The sequence below is a fragment of the Nestor notabilis genome, unplaced genomic scaffold (genome assembly GCF_000696875.1).
Source record: "Nestor notabilis isolate BGI_N333 unplaced genomic scaffold, ASM69687v1 scaffold24171, whole genome shotgun sequence".
In the NCBI taxonomy this organism is placed as follows: Eukaryota; Metazoa; Chordata; class Aves; order Psittaciformes; family Psittacidae; genus Nestor; species Nestor notabilis.
Window position 1 is genome coordinate 21,356 of NW_009915525.1, and position 21,280 is coordinate 42,635.

The following is a 21,280-nucleotide window of genomic DNA, read 5'->3' on the forward strand; positions in this document are numbered from 1 at the left end:
CATAAATTCCCATCTTTCCTCCCCAGTGTTGCCTATAGTGGTAGCTGGATGGGACAGAGTTGTGCCACCTTGTCATTTAAATATTTCTCCATGACACATCTAGATTAGGCATTTCACCTGAGACAAAGATCTATATCACACTGTTTATATTGATAACTGATCTTCTATTAAACAATGGACATTAATCTTAAGAGTCCCTATTCCCAAGATCTGTTAATTGAATGAATTAAGAGTATGTACTGCTTGCTTTCTAGCTTTGAAAAGGAACTTCCTCCCTAGCCATTGTAGAAACTGAAATGATTATAGGGCTTTGAAAATATTAACCTCTGTCTCTTATTCCATGATTCTTGGCATAATCCAGCCTGTCATATTGTCATCAATCATACTTTCTTAAATTCCAAATAAATCTTGTTAATTTCTTATTCTTTTCTGAGAACACTGTTAGGTTCTTAAGGAATTTAGACTGGTGTGCTGATCATTAGTCTCCTCAAAGAATCTGTGGAAATCTATGTTTTATGCTAAGGAAAAATGATTTTGTAATTGATGTTTGATAGAAAACATTGAACAGTCAAGCATAAACAAACACTGAACAATCAGTACATGGTACAGTTTGCTGTGAAGCAAAGGTAAGTATATGCTGGTCACAGAACTAATAAAATAATAACACTGGAATTCACCTATCCTTATTATTACATCCTGCATGTCAACCGTTCTCATCATAACTAATAAAACAAGCATTAATCTAAATTATAATAGCAGTCAAATTTATAGGTCTGTCATGTTTAAGTTCCTCCTCCCTTGTTTCCTTTTTCATCTTCCAGGCCACCTCTGATTAGCTATCAACTTGTGATACAGTCTGTCTAACAGTGCTGTCATTGCTCCTCTCCCTTCACTCCACCTCTCCCTTTCCTCTCCTCTTCTCCTCTCCCTTTCCTATAGCTCTGATAAGTCAATGGACTGCAAGCTTTTTGCCTTTTTTGTACTGCTGTATCTTAAAATCTTAAAACAATAAGAAAGAAACAGTAAACAAGAAACAAGCACAAAAAGACATTCAAAATTCAAACATTTCCCACCTCAAGTTTTCTACTTTCAAGCATTCATGTGAGTGGATTAAGGCTTGCATAAAATGTTTAGAACTGGTGTATAGAGAACATCAGACAAAAGATTTTTCTTCCATTAAAATTTCGTGTTTTGAGTTAGATTATGAAAGTTAATAAGAACCTCCACTCTTAAGAATATTGTCATTGTTTCTGAGAAGAGAAATAACACCATATGGTTCTGGGTGACCACAAGTAATGACTTTAACATTTTGCAGGTAACCCTGAGGTTAACAGTTATTTGACTTAAATATTTAGTGAAATGTTCTCAGTAACCACTACGATGGTTGAAATAGGAAATGTATCTCATAATCCTTTTGAGACACCTGTGGCTGGAGCTGTTAATTGTGATGAATCATTTGCCAAATTCCGGTAGATATTAAGACTTTTAGAGGTATGCACTGTGACCTCTACCTTTACCTCCTGGATTTATTTAGAACATTTAAAAATTGTATTTTGTGTTCAGATTTCTATTTTAATTTGCATTAGTTGATACTTTATGTGCATTTGTTTTATAGGTGAGTTTTATAGCTTTCTTTAATAACAAATGCATTAGATAAATTTCCAGCATATTATAGACCTCTTTTAACATCTACTATGTTCATTTCTATCCAATGCATGCAGTCTCAGGGTCTTGTTTCACTTTGGGTTTTTTTATTTGATTGTGGTTTTACAATTTTTCTACTTAAAGCCTCTGCTTAATATACATATATATATAAAAGCAGTAATTTGTTTCAATGTAGGTTTTTCTGTAATAGTTTTATAGCCTATGTCAAATCCATATCACTTTAATCATGTCTGATAGATTGGCAGATAGTTATTTGCAATCTTTTTCTACCTGAGAGCTTATAGTATTTTAGAATGTTCTTTGCCTTTAACTAAAATTTGTACATTATTTAACATATTACAGGAGTTGTCATCTTCCCCATCACAACTTCTGTGTTCATTAGCACACAGTAAATGTTATCCTCCCAACCCTACACAGGAATTTAGAGTTGCTTATGCTTTAATGCCTTCTGCTGCATGACAGAATGCATCAGAACATTATAGCCCCAAATGGTTGTTTCCTCTATGGCAGATCTTTTCTCTGTAGATGACCACACGCCATATAGAGATGGAAATGCCAGCCTGTGACTTCTGTCTCATATATATCAATCATGAGTTAAATATTATGGCTAGCTGAATTGCTCTGACTGATGTCAAGGGTGTATTCAGCCAAGCAAAAGCAAGCCGAAACAGACTGTGGACAGCCTGGAGATAGCAAAGAAAGAAAAAGAATGCAGCCATGGGACCTCCTGCTACATTAAAGGGAGGTACTGGCCCCTGACAGTGCATTGCTTACAGTCCCATTCTCTGTTGTAAAAAAAAATAAATAAAAAGCTTATCTTCTTTACGTCTTCTCTAACGAGACTGTAGTTACCAGTATGCTTTTTATTTAACATTTACTGGCATTATCAGGATGACCACTCACATGCAAGGCTTTCTGGATGCAAAGGTTGTGTGGATGATCTGTAGATTTGCCTAGAAACTTAATCCATTCTAAGCCAAATTCTTGGCTTGGGTCCCACGGGAATTTATTGACCTACTGAACCTGAGCAGATTGAGTGAGTAAATGAAAAAGAGGCCAGGGAGGCTGGATTTGGCCCAGATCTTGAGCATTCATTTATATTACTATGTTTAAGAACATCTTGAGCTCCACACAATAAAAATTAAGTTTCCTTCATACTGGCTTTTACTAAAAATAACTTACCTGTTAGAAAAGGGTCCAAATATACAACTCTATCTATATAGAGAGTTCTTAATCTATGAGCTATAGAATGGCACCATGAAGGAGTCATCCATTTCATTAACATAGTATTTCAGTTAGAGGCTTTATGTGTTTAATGTGTTTATGAACCTACAAGCTTGTAAACTGAAAACAAGAAAAAACAGAGAAGAGAATTTAAATCTATGCTGCCCTGCTCTGAGTTGCCTTCCTTGTGGGACAACCCTGCTAACATAGTAAATTAGAGTTATAAAAGAAAAACAGGTTTAAAAAAAAGCCATTTCATGAGCCTATTGGAGACTGAAATTGTCCTCTAGCCTCAGGCATCACACTGAGCTTGAGGCATGGGTAGATTTCACCATAACTGCATGTCTTTTCCTATGGTATTGCTGACCAGTGCTCCACTCTTTTTACGTGCTTCTTTTCATTTGCTCAGCTATTTCACAGTCCAGTTGTTCTTTTTGGTCAGGTGGCCTGTAACATTTAGTTTACTGTCTGAAACATCTCCAAGCTCAGTATATAATGACACAACACCATTACCCATTTCTCCCCTGCCTTTTCTTATGGGGGCTAATAAATCCTCTTTCACCAACAAGGTTATGGCAGCTCCTTTGCTTTTCTTATACATTTTTTTTAAATAAAATATATCTTTTAATATCATGTTCCAGCCAGCTTTCAGTTATGATACTGTATTTTCTCCACATTATTATCTGTCCAATTCTGTTCCTCTTTTCCTAGCTAAACCTTTCATTTGTGTATATAGAGAGACACTTTAATACCCCCAAGTTGCTGAGCTTATTTTGCTCTATATTAGTTTTCATAATATGAATTTTCCTTTTATCTTTCTTTCCATCTATACCCCTCATGCATTCCTTTCATCTTGGTCCAGCACTGGCCTGAACTTCTCACAACTTTGGCATTTTAGGAAAAGAGCATTGCCCATGTATGGCAGTAAACTTTTCTATTTGTAGAAAGCCCTTTAACCCTGGAATGATTGCTACAGTGCACAGGAAAAACCTCTGTCCCTTTCACAGGTACAACTTGTAAGACAAGTGTATGGTTTTGTTAGAAAGAGGTAAATGATTTTTTTGTGTTGCATGTAATGGTAAAAAATGAGAAAGTCAGATTTTCTTTTATTATAGTTGGAGTAAGTTTTGCCAGTTCTGAGTTTCTAGTAAAACTCATTCAAGGGGGGCTGAATGACTTATTTTTTGAAACACATTTTATTGGTATAAGTTCTTACCATTTTAATGCTTTAAAATTTTGATGAAAGGAAATTACTTTTGCCTGATGAATTATTTCCCAAATGTTTTTTCACGAATTCCCAGCTGGAGCTATTTTCCAGATTATTATTCATCACCTAGGCTGAATCAGTGAAATACAACAAACTCAGTCATGGAGTCCAAATGTTATAGATTATCTAAAAGTTACTGTGGCTCACTTTTACTTTATAAAGCACAAGAAAACATTAATTTCAACAACTCTGACTCCAGATTAACAATCAGGGCAAATACGTGTTCAGCTTCTTGTCAATAATAAGAACTCAGTGGTCCTTTCTGGGCATAACCTCCAGAATTTCATCTGCCAAAACTCACATCACAGTTCTGTTAACAAATGGCGTTTTTAAATATTTTTACATAAACCCATTATTTTTTATTGGCATAATTTTCAACATATTTTAATAATTATAAGATTTATGTAAAATAAAAAGAAAACTATTTTTTCCTGGTTTAGCTCAGTCTTAGATTGTCATTGAACTACAGCTCAGCCATTGATTACAATTTTCTCAGTTGTGCAGTCTTACTGGGTTAGTTAAGGAAATGCAACATAAATCTGAGTGTCTTAATCCGAAGACAAATGATTGAGTCATAGTCTTATTTTACCTTCCTCCCCAACCACTCTTGTCCCCCTGAAGTTGCTGAATTAACAGTGTTCATTTGGGTTTCCCATTGCAGTGATCAGACTACCAATACTCTTTCTTTGGACTCTTCCTGCATCTTCTATGAACCTCTGGCATTTGTGCTTAATGTAAATAATATCATAGATGTCATTTCAATTGACATGTGATCCATCCTAGGAGCAAATCATCCCCTTTCTTTATCCAGTGCTAGTAATTTCTCCTGTTCATCATCAACTTATAAGGAGTTCAGAATTTCTTATGATTTTGGGGAATCAGATCTTTTCAGCAAGAGCCTAAGCCTTTGGAAGCCATTGTGCTAGAGCGTTAGACAGAATCTAGATAATCTGTTTCTTAGAGAACAAGCTGACATAAAAGAGGAGTAAGATGGGGAGACATTCAGAATTTCTGTTCCTTTTAAGTACTTGTGATTCAGTACAGTCTTAAAATTCTTAGAAGAAAGCCCAACCATGACAGACATTTGTAAACTACTAGTTCACCTGTGAGTGGCAAGTATCCCTGTATTTTCAAATAACAACTTTTCCCTCCCGTAGTATTTGACTTCCACAGTGTCCTAGGACATCTGCAAGTTGTGAGCAAAACCTGATCAAGGCCTAAAGCATCTGGCAACATCTTTAATTGTGATATGATTAAGGAGTAGTTAGACTAACCTTCTCGTTGTAACAACTAGTGTGAAGTTAAATGGTTCTGCAGACCAGAAGATGATGTCTCCTTTAATTGTAATTCAATAGGCTAATGCTTACTTTTGTAGTATACTTATGCAGTCAAAAGGCAATTCAGGTTAAGAACTTAAAATTGTTTTCTCAACAACTAAAATGTACCACTAATCATTCTTGCACAAACTCACGTGAGGAGCAGGCTCCTTAAATAGTGTTAGACAATAAATGTAAGTAAGTGCCTTGATATTCAAAGACATTTATTTTCTTCCTTGAAGCTAAGGATGGTACATGAGATGAAGTGTGTTCTAGTTTTATTATTTTACATGGCATTCATTACAGACATAAGTAAATACCAGTTGTCAGGCTGAATGTACCCATGATTTTACCCACTATGGCAATTCTTTGCTCTGTTATCATGCTTTACCAATCTGTAGGCTGCTGTGAATAAGAAAAAAATCCCCAGAGATCTGAAAGTCTTGCCAGCAGATTAACAACAACAAATCCTTGCTGGCTACAAAGTGGTTAAAGGTCAGGTTAAAGGCTTGACAAACACATCATTTAGATGAACCAATTACAAAAGAAGTCCAACATGACAATTTTTAGCAGTTGGAAAAGCTGTGTGTGGTTAGGACTGATTAAAACCTCTCTTTCTTCTGAGGCATTGCACTGTGGTGAAGAGTTAATGTACTGTTCTGCCTGTATGCTACCACTGTCTGCAAGTTACACTTTCAGCAGATGAAAGAACCCAGTAAATTAAAAAAAAAAGTGTTTAAGTATGAAATACATACGTAAGATTTATCAAGATGGACACATGCAACCAGGTTTTATGTCTTAGATTTTAACCTCTTGGCTCACACTATGATAATTGACACAAGTCTGGTTTTAGTAACTAATTGACTAAAAAAATAATAATAAAAAATCTGCTTATTATAGATAGTACTAAAATGATTTATTATTCATAAAATTTAAGTACAGTTAAACTAGGGGAAAAAAATGTATTGGCTTTGGGCTCATAACAAAAAGAGCTTCTCCTGTTTTATGAGCCTCAGATTACCAAATAACCTTGACAGCTGAATCAGTGTTCCATGACAACAAGCAGGCCATTGATAAATAGCAACAAAACTATTAGACGTTGAATTTAAGGGATGAGTAATAGAGAAGCTAAATTATAGGTTTACCATTTGACAAACTGCAGCTTGACAAATCTGTGCTAACGTACATGACTGTATGTGTGAATGTACATAAGCAGAAGAGAGAAATAGAAACTTTTAAAGGCAAAGGTGAAATCGACATTCCATGAATGTTAAAAAGGCATAAATAAATTCTTTTCCTAGTAATTAAATTCCCAGTGTCCTTTAGCAAATATTTAATAATATGTGTAAGTACTTCTAAAAGCTACCACTTGTAAAGTTGTTTTTCTGGTTCTATTTTCAGTTTTAATTTTAAGCACTGTAAGGTAGCAAAGAAGGGGAATTGCTGGTACGTGGTAGATCTTTAAACTGGTTCTTGCAAACTCTAAAATTCCAGTTAAAACTCAAAACCAGCAATTTAAAAAGTCCCCAGCAGACGCAAGAATATATTCTACTGGAGCTGAGAAATCTCTTCCTGGCCTATGGAGAGCAATTTGTACTTTGTAGGTAAAAATGCAACAACTGTGTTTTGTCATCTTCCTGTAATTAAAGGATAAGATGTCAGGAATAATTTTACTTTAAGTTGTATCTCATGTATTCACTTGTTTTAAAATGATGGGAAATCTGTGTGAGTTGCTGCTTGTGTACAGAGAAAGATATGGCTGAGGACAAGTTAATGCATCAATCTTTCATATAGGAGAAACTTTTTACTGTGAGCAATGAGCTTCCAGGCAGATTTGTGGGCCTCCTGTCCTGACATTGATGCAGCAGCTTTTGATTTACTGCTGTAAACTGTGGTGGTTACAGTCAAGTGGTGCTATCATTTCCCAGAGCAGATCTGCAGGTGGCAGGTGGCAGCAGTACGCCTGCACTGGTCTTGACCATGATCTGAAAACATCTGAGTTTTACTGTCTTTCACAGTTGTGTTGAAAAACCAACATGTTTAATAGCTGTTACGCCAGCCCACAGTAGTGGGATTAAAACATTACATCATTAGATAAAGACTTAGTGAGCAAGAATACAACAATCAACTTACTGGTTTTACAGTGTTTTCCCTTAACTTGTCTGGAAAATGCACAATAGTCAGACAAACTGCAGGATTAAAGCTGAAGATGTAGATGAAGTCCTGGGATCTGTGTTACACAGGGGTCATACTAGATGATCTAATTGGATCTTCTGTTCTAAAAATCTATTAATTATGCTTGTGTAAGAAACAACTGTAGCTTCATTACAAGGGAATTAAACACTGGAAATTCATCTTGTCCTAAACAGTCTCACTACTACCAGTAGCTACTGGAGGTGAACTTGAAGCTTGACAAATAAATAAGAAAGATCAACAGCAAACCTAGTTAAGGTTTTGGTTGGTAAAAACAATTGTGTGTGAAGGGTTTCAAGCATTTGTAATTTATTCAATTTTCCTGAAACAACATGAGTGGTGTGAACTGTCATTTCACAAATACAAATTAAGAAACTTTTGATTGTATTTTCTTAGAAATAAATTATGCATATTTGTCCACGTTACATCCGTCCCTGATATCTGTTATATAGGCATCATTTCCAAAGGGAGGCTTATACCATTGTGATTCTGACCTTTAATATGATATTCATGTTATCCTTTATTCATAAAGAGAAACACAGAAGTCATAATATATTCAGCTATAGCAGGTGCTTAGCAGCCAGCATTTCTAATGCCCACAGCATTTTAGCTTTCAGAAGATCAAGAATATCCAGTATTTAAGATGCTTATGGTAGAATTTTAACATCCCCCCTAAAATGCAGATGTTCGTATTTCCATGTCCTTCATGTTTGTAATGATGGATAGCCAAAGAGGTGCTTAGCCAAAAACGTTTTGTTTTTTTTTTAAACAAAAAGCGCAAGTTAGTCATATGCTTTCATCCAAAACAATCAGAACCCGAGCCAATGCAGTGCACATAAGATACCTTGGAAGGATTAATTTATGCTGTGTAACCAATAAGAGTTCTCTGCATATATGTATTTTTTGCAAATCTTGCAGCTGAGACAGTGAGTAAAATGCAAAATCCAACACCTAAGGGCATCATGTAGATTTGTAATACACCCTAGGGATGCCTAAGGTCGAGAAACCACTGAATGGATTACACAGATTCATATATGTAGTTTTTTCATCTCTAACAGATATGATCACTGTTAGTTGTACTACATAAATTTCTTAGAATACTGTGTGTGAAAGAACATGAGATCATCCCAAGTCACACAAAAAAGTTATTAAAAAAAAAGAAGGCTGAAAGTTCAATCCTCTTTGGTGAGGTGTAGTATGATGTAACATCTATATACCATATAGATCAGCTGCATGGTGGCAAAGGCTTTGCTAAATATCTGTAGAAGAAAATCAATATGCATATCAATATACGGATCTTAAACTGGAACAGAAAGCATATCAGCTCTGCTAAAAATCCTCCTCTTCAAAATAGTGCACTCTTTTCTCTTGTCAGTCATCTGAAAGTTAGGCATCTAAACTGGGTAAGGCATTTCCCAGGGGATGGCTTACCCTGCTTATCACATAGATCTAGTTTTAAGTCAGATGAATAGCCCTCTGAAGAGCCTTTTCCCGGGTCTATATAGAGACCTGAGAAGAGCTTAAACTGGGCATTTGTGGCTGGAGTTTATGAAATGAAAGCAACACTTGAGACTGAGATTGAAAGAAGGACACATATTGCAAAATGATCTGAAGGCACAGTGTTTCACACAGGGTTTCTGCTGTTGAATTCAAGATGCATGATTTGATATCCATACTGATGTAAAGATAATGGAGTCAAAGTCTCAGGATGATATAGTGTAACTAGATTTCTCTTCCTCTGGATTATCAACCCTTTCCTGGGTGTATTTATTCTACTGCAGACCAGGGCTTAGATTAGGTTATGCTTTTTTAGGATAAAGAATGTTAGGTTTTGTGGTTTTTGGTTTTGTTTTCTTCCTCATTCTGCTTCCCCCCAACAGATTTTGGCAGCAGTAAAAAGAAATAGCACTTGCCTGTGCCCTAAACTTCAAGTACATGAGCTAAAATTAAATATCCACTAAACATAACTTGCTGAATCTGCAAGCAAATTATTATTTTGTCAGTCCTCACTTTTAATCTTAGAATTAAACTAGAGGAAGGTACTATTTTTTAAACAACTTAGCCCTCACTTCTTCCCCTTTTTTTCTCTATCTCTGACTACTGATCATTGCAGTGCCTACAAATGCTCCATGGCTAAGAAGAGAAAAGCTGAAGAACTGATATCGGGCGTTCCCATCAACAAAAGGAAGTCCCTGCTAATGAAACCCCGCCACTACAGCCCCAGCTTGGAATGCAAAGAAGAAAATGAAGACAGGAGTGATTTACAGGAAGAGATCAGTGTCCTCGAAAGCTCCACTCCAGGTAGTCATGCAGTACGTCTCTGTTTGAAGATGACTTCCACAGGAAGGGAGATAAGAAACAGTATTTTCAAAAAGGATGTAGGAAGTGTCTAGCTTCCTACAGAGTTGGAATGGTGCATTTCTGTCTAGGTTTAATCATCGTACTTCAGATTATTTTGCACAATAACTCCTCCTGGGGTCTAGTAAACACTTTGTAGGTCACACAGAGAGACAACTACTGCAGCTGGTCAGATATGGAGCAACATCTGCTTCTCCACTAGCTCCATGAAAGAACAAGATTCAGCCTACCACTGAGAAAAACATATTTATGAAGAGTAGATTTTCACTGGAATATATATAGCATTTAGGAATTAAAAAAAAAAAAAAAAGAAAAAAACCAACACAAAAAATCTCACTTAGCAAAACATTGTTGACTTTAACATTTAGCAAAGCAATTTCATGAGTGTGACTGCTATGTGTGTTCTGTTTAACACGATTATTAAACTCAGCACTTTTATACTTATTCGTACTCTGCTAAGCCAAACATGTCCAATAGTTTATAGAAACTTCTACAACATGTATACTGGAAAAGATGGAAAAGGATGGGAAGACAGAATGATATAGCTACAGTATGCCTTTATTGCTCGCTCTTTCTATGTCCAGATATGTCTGTCTTTGTTTTAAAGGCAGGAGTCATCAGTAGGTAGCAAATATCAAGATAAAAACAATGTGATCTGGCACTGGAAATTAGTAATCACAGATGATATGAAAACAGAATGGATTTATATTCCTCTCAGTTGTTGGTTGCTATGAGAGTTTAAAGGTAATTTATTTTCCCCTCAGCTTCTTCTTAGGAAATATTTTGGAAAGACAGGGTGCTAGATAATCTCATCTAGCCTCCCTTTCCCACAAAATATTGGGCCAGATGACGTTTTGAGATCCCTAGCTGTTCTATGATTCTATGAAGGACTGAGATTAGGAATTTATATCTTTATTCACTCAAAATAATATTTTCTTAAAAACAAAACAAATTCTATACATATGAACACTATAAAACACAGAGAAGTCTCTCTTTCAAATTAGAGAGCCAAATCCTGGTTTTACTGAAATCAGTGGGTGTATCATTTGTGTACGGCCAAGATTTCATTCAGTTGTCACTTGTAAATTTTCCAGGGGTCTGCATCACATCAGTGTGAAAGCCTAAAAGGGAGCTCCTTCTTTATACAGAAAATTAATTAACAAGGTGATACCCAATTCCCCTGTCTTTTGGGTGACTAATTTTTTGGGGAGAAGGGAGAGTCTTGGAGAGTCTTGGGGTGGTTGTTGGTTTGTTTTTTTTTTTAGATATATAGATTTTAGCTATTTTTTCTTTTATTGATTCAGCCTGGTTCCTGGCCATCCAGAGCTGCCCTCAGTAGTGTGGGGTTTTTTTCCCCTGTGTCTGTCCTCTGCACAGCTTGAAGAACTTGGTGAAGGGAAGGTACTGTGATGGGTGTAAAGGTAGAACTTGTGCCATATAGAGCTGAACCTAAGTTATTTAGCTGATTCTGCTTATAAAAAAGGGCAAATGTTGGGCCAGGATCATTGACATAAATGTAGGGGAACCTTGTTTGCACCAAGCCCTTCAGTCGAAAGAAAAAACCCACATGATTTCAAAATGATTTATTTGATACCAGTGAGATTTCTCCCAACCTGCTTGTGTTAGTGATAATACAACCTACCCATTTTGCATTAATTGTTCCGGCTACAGAACAAATTCCATTTAAAGCATACAGCTGGTCTGGGAAGGTAGGTTTATTTGTAATTTCTCAGTGTAATATTGCTCATTTTATTATGAACTCATGACTCATGTCTGTTGATCAGTTAATGCTGATCCAGTACACGGATTGGTGCAACTGTAAACCAAGCTGAGTTTGATTATTTTTAAAGTAAATTTACAGCCTGTAGAAGTAAAAAGCAAAGCTGGGACAGCTGAACCATTAGGACTGGTTCAATAACAAATTTTTAAGCATAGCATTTAAAATGTGCTGATTATTAAAGGAGTAAAACTCTTATCATGCATTTATATTATATTTCATCCCTCCTATAAAAATAACTGAAAAGACCTGTTACTGTTACCAACTTTTGTTTGGTTTATTTCCTTTTGAAGAGTGGGAGATTTCTATTAAAACTAGAACTTCTTACTTTTTTAAATGACCCACTGATGGGATTCTGCTATTTTCCAAATGGCAGAAGAGAAAATAACAAAACCGCATTTGACTAAAGTTGGTTATAGAGCCAAATTATCATTCTTTCTTGCAGAGATGTGAAAAGACAGCAGACTTCTTTATTCATAATACTGCAATGTGTGTGGTACTAGACCAGCTGCTAAAAAGTTACACTAAGGTTTACAGACATTATATTTAAACACAACTTTATGCACACAGTGCACAAGGCCACCTCTCCCTACATGAGTCCAATTTTCTGAAGAAGAATAAGAATTAATCAATATTTTCTTTTAACATATAACAAACAGTTGAACCAAACAATTATGTAAACTGGAAATGACCCAAAATGCTAACAGTTTGGCAGCAGTAAAGTGAAATGCATTGTGGTGCACATGTGCATTTTTGTCCCCCTTTTCCCCTCCACAATAATCTGCACTTAATAGGAATATTTTAAACTATGTAGCTAAGCAACAGAGGTAATTGTTGCTTTCTAGAGCTTTTGTTAGGCACTCTAACACAGCCCAAATATGCATAATTAGGTATAATGTCTATAAATCATTATTGTACACATGTGGGTAGTTAAGTGGATTGAGAGAATAGTTCAATGAATTGGACATATTCACTGAAAATGCTTTTTATTTGTTTTCTGTAGTTCATAATACTTTAAAATTATCATAACCCTTTACACTTTCTCTTAATAGCTCGCTGTGTTATTGAGAGAAACTTCATTTGCATTTTAGACTATGCTTAATTTATTATTTAAACCTGGAGTTCTTCTGATTCAGGAGAGGACAGGCACATCTTATGAAATAGTCTGTGCTTGTTTATTCATCCTCCTTTCTAGGAAGTAAAATGTTAAATTTTTCAGTTTATGTTGAATAGATCCCAACAAAAGAATGTACCCTATAATCAGCATTATTGAAGGGGCTAGTGTTGTGACTAAATTCTTCCCTTCATCCAAAAATGCTTTTAGTTACTATGGCAATATTTACTTGATCCTGGCAAACCAGTGTTGATTTTAGAGAGATAATTACCAGAAAGGAAGATGATGGAGATGTATTTTTGAGTGTCCTTGTCAGAGGAAATGTTTATAAAAAATTAAATGAGATACAAAAGGCATATTGTCTTCCACACCGACAACCTCTCCTACATGCAGCCTCTATTACCTGCTGGCTGCTGCTTTTCTTCTGAAGAAAGATGTTTATAAAGACAGGATGCACTTCAGTGGTATCTTTAACAAGTCCTTTATGAGTCTGTACATAACAACCATTTCTGTTTGCCTGTGCATGACCTGATCTATCACTTAATGTGGCAATTGCAATGGTGACCAGGAGCTTGCCCTTTGTGAAGTACTGAGGTTTTTTCCACCAAGGTCTTTCATGGGATTTGGGGTGACTGGGAAAGTAATTAGGGTCTATTATGAGAAAATATTTGGGAATCTTAGATGAAAGAGAAGTGAAAATAGATTAGAGGAATTTTAAAATGGGTGTGTGTGTGTGCACGTATATATGCATACAATATATAGATTGTGTATATATATAATATCTATCTATATATGGCACATCATATTTATATAAATGTACAATGAATGTGCATGAGTTTTAAGGTAATATATGTCTTCACCATCAGTGAAAAATATCAACATATTTCTTTCTCATATAGCTTTGAAGCTATAATATAAAGTAGACATAATCTTAGAAGGGCTTTCTGTGATGCTACGAGCAGTCATTTCAAACACAGCCTTGGTGTGAATTCAGTCATTTCACATTGTCTCTGAGTAAAGAAATGGCAACTGGTAAGTAAATATCTTCATAGCACTTCAATGAAATACAAAAAGCAGTTATTCTTATGTATTTTTCTCTTGCCTTTTTCTCATGCAGAGGAAAGTGCTCCAAAACCATCTGAGGAAACCCCTCATTCAGGTGGGCAAGAAAATTCCAGTCGAAGAAAAGATAACTACTCCAGCTATCAAGATACCGTGGCCAAATCTTTGATGAACATCGGAAAATTAGCAAAAGATGCACCCAGTCAAACAGTGGCAGAAAATCTAAACGATAGTGGCATTCAATCCCTAAAAACAGAAAGTGATGACACTGATGAATGTTACATGATTAACTCAGCTGAAGGAAAGGAAAAGACTGTTATTTCTGACCCAAAATACTGTTCATCTGAGGAAAATGAAAGTAACTCTGAAATTATGGACAATGAGTGGGACAGCTCCTCAAATTTCTCTGAGGAAACTAGTGTAAAGCTCCATGTAACTCAGAAGTATATTGTAGAGTGTAATCAACCTAGCATTCTGGAAGTCCCAGAAATTAAGAAGGAAGAAGTAGAATTTGGCCCTTGTGAAACACTTTGTGACTCAGAAACAGATCTAAGAACATCCCAGGAGTCTCACCCAGATCCTTTTGGGAAGAGAATTCAGAATCCCTTCCCTGAAAGTGAAGAAGACGACAATGAGTGCCTGTCAGAAACCACAGATGTGTCGGTTGAGCTGGACAAAGCAAAAGGGAACTTGAGTTTGCTAGAACAAGCAATCGCTCTGCAGGCAGAGCAGGGGCATGTGTTTCACAGCACATACAAGGAACTGGATAGGTTTCTTCTGGAACATCTAGCAGGGGAAAGGAGACAAACCAAAGTTATTGACATTGGTGGGAGACAGATATATAGCAACAAACGTAAGGAAGTATTTTTGGCTGTTCTTACTGGCTTAAGCATTTATCCTGTGACTAGTGGAGGATTCTGAGCTGGGGTTTATAGCAACAGTAAAGAATCTGGAATTTAGCTGGTAATTTTGTTAATTATGTACCTTCACACTAGTGCCTTATATCTAACCAGGTTAAACGCTAGGTACTTGGCTTCCTGCCAAACCGCTATGTGACATAATCAGTAATGGGTACTAAGAGGGCTGTGTAGCTGGCACTGACACTCCTTCTCCTCCTTTTCCTCCTCCCCTGCCTCCTCCTCCCTAGGGCGCTAATACAAACCTCCTAAATTTCACCAGCCAAAAAAGAAGGCATTAAAACGGTGTTTAAGGAAAGGTTAGGGTGAAAAATTGGCCTCTTCCAAACATACCACCTAATTCCTAAGCCATTTGTTTTCTGAGTTCAGTCTACTTCATGTATCAACATTACATTTTGCTACAGCCAGCACTTCTGAGCCAGGAAAGCACAAGCCATGCTCTTCAGCCTCATTCACCATCAGCCGAATTATCAGTAAGTTCCAAAATCTTTATTGTTTCTGATGGTTTGTGGCATCCTACAAAGCTGTAGGAGCATTGCTTCATTCAGGGTACTTAATCCAGCTTCCAGAAGTGGAGATTTAAAAGATTTGGGTTTGATATGTAAACCAGGCTGTCTTGTTTGAAACTCCTCAATTGAGGATAATTACAGAACATCAAGAGATGTCATTTTATAAGCACACTCTCTGCTGTAGTAAGTGACTACATTCATCTGTCCTTTGACTTTTCCTTTTGGGCTTCCAAATATACTGAGGTCACCCCAGAATTGCTGCAATTTCTGCTTTTGATAAATGATTTCTATTTCTAGTGTTACTTTAGAGTAATCCCTGTGGCTGTTGCAAATATTACACTAGTTCAGTCATCCAAAGCATTTAGAGTATAGCTGACTGGGTTTTTTAGGAGTTGCAACTGTAAAACATTCACTGGAGCATTTGGGAAGAATATGCATGCATCTAATTTTTCTGTTTCAAGCAGTCTTTTCATTAGCATGTCTAAAGCTGTGTATGCATGGTATTAATCTACCTCCTTGCTAAAGTACCTGAACCTTTATTTGCTCAGATGACTATGATATATGCAGGAATTTTACAGATACTTTTTTGTATCCTGAGACCAGCTGTGTTCACAAGGTTCACGCTGGTGTCAATGTGACTTTCTCACAGCACACTTAGGAAGGAACAGTGATGGTAAGCATGGCAGAACCTGGCCCTTCCTGATTTGCCTCATATTATTATTAGCAGTAGTTTGCAGGTGAGTTCAGAGGTAACATTCTTGGAGGAACAAACTCAGCTTTGTTCATGTTGTATAGACAACGTATGTTTTTAGTCAATGTAGCATCAGGCACAGCATTTTTTCACTTTACATAATAAATTGGGGTTTATTGCTAAAATATCCACCATCAAATCCATCATCTATTACTTTTCTTTCTTGGGTGCGTCAGAAAAACATGACTTAAGTTTACATTTTTCCATATTTTTAATGACAAACCTTTCCAATCAGTGGTGGGAAATTTAAATCATATTTCAGGGTCCCTCTTTAGCTCCTATCCACTATTGCAGCACTTCCCATTTGCAGTGATTCAAAAAAGCGTGTGGTCTCCTGTTGATGCCCAGTCTATTTTCTTTCTTCCCTATTTATTTTCTGTTTTTATTTTTACCTAAAAACTTGCCAGGAAGTTTAACCCTCAGCTGTCTCTGGCAATCCTGTTCCTAAGCACATCCTACCTCACGGTCCAACAAAACGAGCTTGAAGGAGGCTGCTCCCTGTGCTGGCTGCAGCTGTTTTCTCCCCCGGTGCCGAATGCTGTTGGCAGCCAATCACAGATGGAGCTAAAACCATCCTCAGCAATTTATGCAGCCACTTCCTCCAGATTTTTCACAAGAGAATTTCTGGATCAGAATTCATTCCTTTCTCACCCAGACTTTTGATCCTGCACTGGAAGTCAAATAAAGGCTTTCTGACCACTGCTTCTTGCGCAATTCTAGGTGCTTGACATAAAAATTGGGAACGCACTGTGGCCATTACAGAGTGGTAGCTGTGGGGCTGGGCTGAGACCTCGCCTTTGAAAGGGTATCGGCTGCTCCATGTTTTCAGTGTCATTGTGGGCTGCTCCACAAAGCAGCATTGCCATGTGTACCAGAGGGAGCTTCTTGCCTTGCCTCTCAAATGTAAAGTGGCATGTATTCAGTTTCCTAACAAAGAACCTACAGCCTAGAGATCTGCGATATTTAAGGAATGGCTTCTGGTTGAAATGCTTTTTGTTTGTTTGTTTGTTTGTTTCACACCTCAGCTTTTATTTGGTCGTCCCAGCTTCCCAGATTCTGACATTAACAGAGTAAAAGATTGTTTCTGCTTTTTTATTTATTCCTTTATAGATCTTGCTGTTGGCTGATGCTGCAAGTTTTCTGGCTTATTGGATTGTGGCTTCTGTCCTGTTTGAGGCTCTGAAGGGAATAAATGACACTGCAATCCTAAACCTGTATGGTTTAGCACATAAATGGCATATTGGGGGGGGGGAGCCATTGTTCAAAGGACACAGTGTGAAAACCTAAAATAATGCTTAAATCACATATGCCTCTGTTAAAACTTTGCGTAGGAATTACGTCTGAAGTACAAAATAGAGGGTATCACTCTGCTAGGATCACTCAGCTGGGTGCAGACAGGGGCTGAAACCAAACAAAAACCTTATCTGATTTCTCTGCAGATTCACCCAGGCCTGAAAAGAGAGAAACCAAATGCCCCATCCCAGGATGTGATGGCACAGGGCACGTGACTGGGCTGTACCCTCACCACCGCAGTCTCTCAGGCTGTCCACATAAAGTTAGAGTGCCACTAGAAAGTGAGTATCATCACCCTGCAGTCCAGAATTAACAACTGGATCTGGCCTGTTATTGTGAGCAGTATGTGCTCATGCTGGAGAAGAAACCCACTTTTTCTGGGTGAGATTGCAGAATGAAGTTGAGAGAGAAGACATCACTCCTTCTTTGCTGCCCAGCTCTTAGTTGCAGTCCTACTTCCCACACTTGTGAAGCTCAAATACTCCTTAGCAGTAGAGCATTACGAAGAGCAGTAGGCGCCTCAGGTGGCCTGGGGAGAAGAAAATCAGAGCCCAGCTATCCTCACTCCACCAGCAGACATGCTTGCTGTAGTCTCATGGCTCTTCAAGATCTCGCTTGCCCATGGTTTTGCTAAGGCATGCACACAGAAATCACCTGCTTGTTTTAGAGCTGCTGGTTTCATTGCAAATAAGCGAGAGGCCTGGGCATGCCTATTCAGAGATGTTTCCAGTGTTCCCCTTACCACTGAACTCAAAAAGGTTACTTCTATCAGTACATTCCAGCCTTGGTCCACAACACGTCTCTCATGTATGACTGTATCGTGCTAACCCTTTTTTGTGCGGTCTAGCCTGTTTCCCTGCTTATTTCTAACTGTGCTGATCTGATTACATTGGTTTGTGTGTGCATGTAATCCTGCAATGTGATACAATGAAATGCTGTGCAATAAGCCAAAACCTAATGTGAAACTATTTGTTTAAACAATCTCGTTAGTTGGATTTTTTTTTTTTTTTTTTTTTTTTTATGGTGACAGGCATAGCAACAAATTAAAAGGATACATGCACTTTATCAATGTCTTGGTCCTAACTGTAGTTCTCTCTGTTTTTAAGTCTGATAGTAAACTGTATTTATGGAAGCATCTGCTGAGGTAAGCAGGCTGCTGCATTTGGAAGGCCTTAGCAACATTAACTTTCTAAAAAGTTAAAATTAACAGGTCTTTGTTAATTATCACACTTCCAATCAGATGCGTTCTGCTGAACAAAACACCCCAAAACATTATAATTTTGTTTCTGGCAAACCAAACCAGTTGACTGAACAGTCAGCTTTTTTGAAGCACTGTGCACCCAAATGGGTAACACAGTACTGAAGTCATGAAGGCAGACATACAAGAAATTATTCTGTTTAACACAGATGTACATCTCAGTCTCAGAAAGATGATCCATGCCAAAGGGCATAAGAAATCTACATGCAAGAGGTTGTAACCACTGCTGAGAGCATAAGCCACTGTTTGGGAGCATGACCAATTGGTCTAAAGTAGTTTCAGCACAGCTTAGATGATCAGAAGGTATCTCAGGGGGTATACAGAGATCAGATCATCTTACTAAGCTGTGAGGCATAAAAAGCCTTCCTGTACCTGAAAGCTAGTCCTCCCTGAGCCAAGAGTGTCTACAGCTATACATAGCATGACTGTGTGCCCTAGGGCTACTCTGTCACACTCCTTTTCTAGTTGTCTGTGTTAAGTTGTATATCAATAAGAGGGCAAAGTGTTTCATGATGTAACATCCTTGCTAGCTTCCACCTTTATTCTTATAAAGTCCCCAGAAACAATGATGTGCATGTGGGATGACACATTTCAGCAGTATAGGAATAAACTGGTATATGCTGGAGGCACCAGCTGTGCTGTGTTGTAGGTCCTTTGCTTCTCCTTTTCTGGTCAAAACGTGGCAGAATTGAGACTCTGAGTCCAAAGAAGAAATGTTATTTTTTTCAATATATATATATTTATATGATGCATGTTATTATTACCTTTTATTTTTTTTCTTCCCTTATTCCTGTTTAGTTCTTGCCATGCACGAAAATGTTCTAAAGTGCCCCACCCCAGGATGCACTGGAAGAGGACATGTCAACAGTAATCGCAACACACACAGAAGGTAGATCAGAAAAGTTCCTGTCCACTTCAAACATAACATGTTCTGGGGAGTAAACTGATGGGCACATCTTGGAATTAGATGTCATGTACTACACTGCAGAATGCCTATGAACTGCAAGGGAAGGCTGTATTATTTATAACCAAATAATTGTGTTTAATTTCATTGCATAAAAAAATGGCTGCAGCACTGAGGATGATAAATTCCACTAGTATTTTTCACAGATGAGATTTCAAGCTACAATTTCATCACAGTCTTCACAGTGCAACATCATCATATACAAGGGCTAGGAATGAAATTATTATTGCTACAACTGGAAAATGGAGCAGAAATCAAAGCTTCTTCATTCTGCGTGACATTCATGCTAGTCCTTGACAGGAACTTCCCATCAAGGCACATTGCCTTTTAGCAAAACAGAAAACTTTAAGTGGAATATTTTAGAATCCTTTTAAAAACTAACTCCATTTATTACCCTCAGGAATGTCATCCTCCCACTTGGAACACTCCTGTCTGTTTAACTTGCTTCCTGCAGGGATAAAGTAAAATTGAGAAAAGCCTTCCAGACAGGCAGCTGGGGAACCACAGCTGGGCTGCAGGTGAGGCAGAGAGCCGATGCGCTCTGTCTTCAGCAAGCCACTGCTATCGGCATGGCTCTTGTCAATGCTGCTTTCTGCTGGAAGCCAGCAATCCAAAACATTCCATCATAATGCTTCTGGAAAAATATAATGTCAATCTTGCAAACAAACGCGGGACATAAAAATTTCAAAAACCAGCTTTATTTTTGAACTGATTTTTTTTGTGAGATTTGCTTTTTTTGCTGCTTATTGATTTGTTACTGTTATTGTGTGAGTGCACTAAAAGCAAGAATTATCATATTATGTTACTATCTTTAATATAAGAAGTTAGTCTTTACCAGAGAGATTACAAGCTCATCTACAAGAATAAATAAGGAATATTTTTTCACTGTGTTTCCTGTCATCTTTGCAGCACATCAGCTGTATCATAAGCAACCCAAGAATAGGAAAAGAAAACATGTTCTAATCTGATAAAGAAAATAGAAAAAAAGCCAAGCACAACTTGAAATGACAAAATGCGTTACTTGATAACACTTGCTTATATACCCCTGGTTTTTTCCAAAATTCTTTTTCCTTTTAATCAGCATGAGGCTTATATGCATAGTTTAGCTGACAAAGTAAATGTCGTTTGTCAAAAAATTTACTAGTGACTTGATAGCCACAAAACATCAAAGCCGAACTGTAGGAAACTCCTGTGTAATTCAGTTTCCAGATATATCACCTCAAATACAAAGATTTCACATACTTTGCATTAAGGATTGAAAAACATATGAATCTGGGCTATAAGAGCAGCAGCTCCCATTGATGCACAGGGCATCAGAAAAGTTCGATGTCATTGAGTTCCACAGCACACATTTCCTTTACTCAAGATTTCATTTTAACATGTGTTTGGGTTTTTTTCCTTCTTTTTTCTGTTCTTCACCTTGCTTTTAAACAGCCTTTCTGGTTGTCCAATTGCTGCAGCTGAAAAGTTGGCAATGTCACAGGAAAAAAACCAGCTCGAGTCTCCAAAAGCTGGGCAGTGCCATGATCAGACTCACAGGTAGGAACCCTCAAAAATCAGTCTATCCAAAGTATTTCTGTACAAACTCTGTTGATCAGTCCTCACTCTTTCA

At 37.3% G+C, this 21,280-nt stretch overlaps 1 protein-coding gene across 1 annotated transcript in view; it reads left to right on the forward strand.

Moving 5' to 3' along the window:
* ST18 (suppression of tumorigenicity 18, zinc finger) overlaps window positions 1–21,280 on the forward strand; it is a gene marked incomplete at its 5' end in the record, with an annotated part of 71,893 nt that overhangs the window by 13,347 nt on the left and 37,266 nt on the right. The window contains 5 exons of the mRNA XM_010024193.1: window positions 9,779–9,966; window positions 14,032–14,829; window positions 17,593–17,727; window positions 19,503–19,593; window positions 21,103–21,207. Of these exons, the coding sequence (XP_010022495.1) occupies window positions 9,779–9,966; window positions 14,032–14,829; window positions 17,593–17,727; window positions 19,503–19,593; window positions 21,103–21,207 (1,317 nt within the window). The remainder of the gene's footprint in view (window positions 1–9,778; window positions 9,967–14,031; window positions 14,830–17,592; window positions 17,728–19,502; window positions 19,594–21,102; window positions 21,208–21,280) is intronic.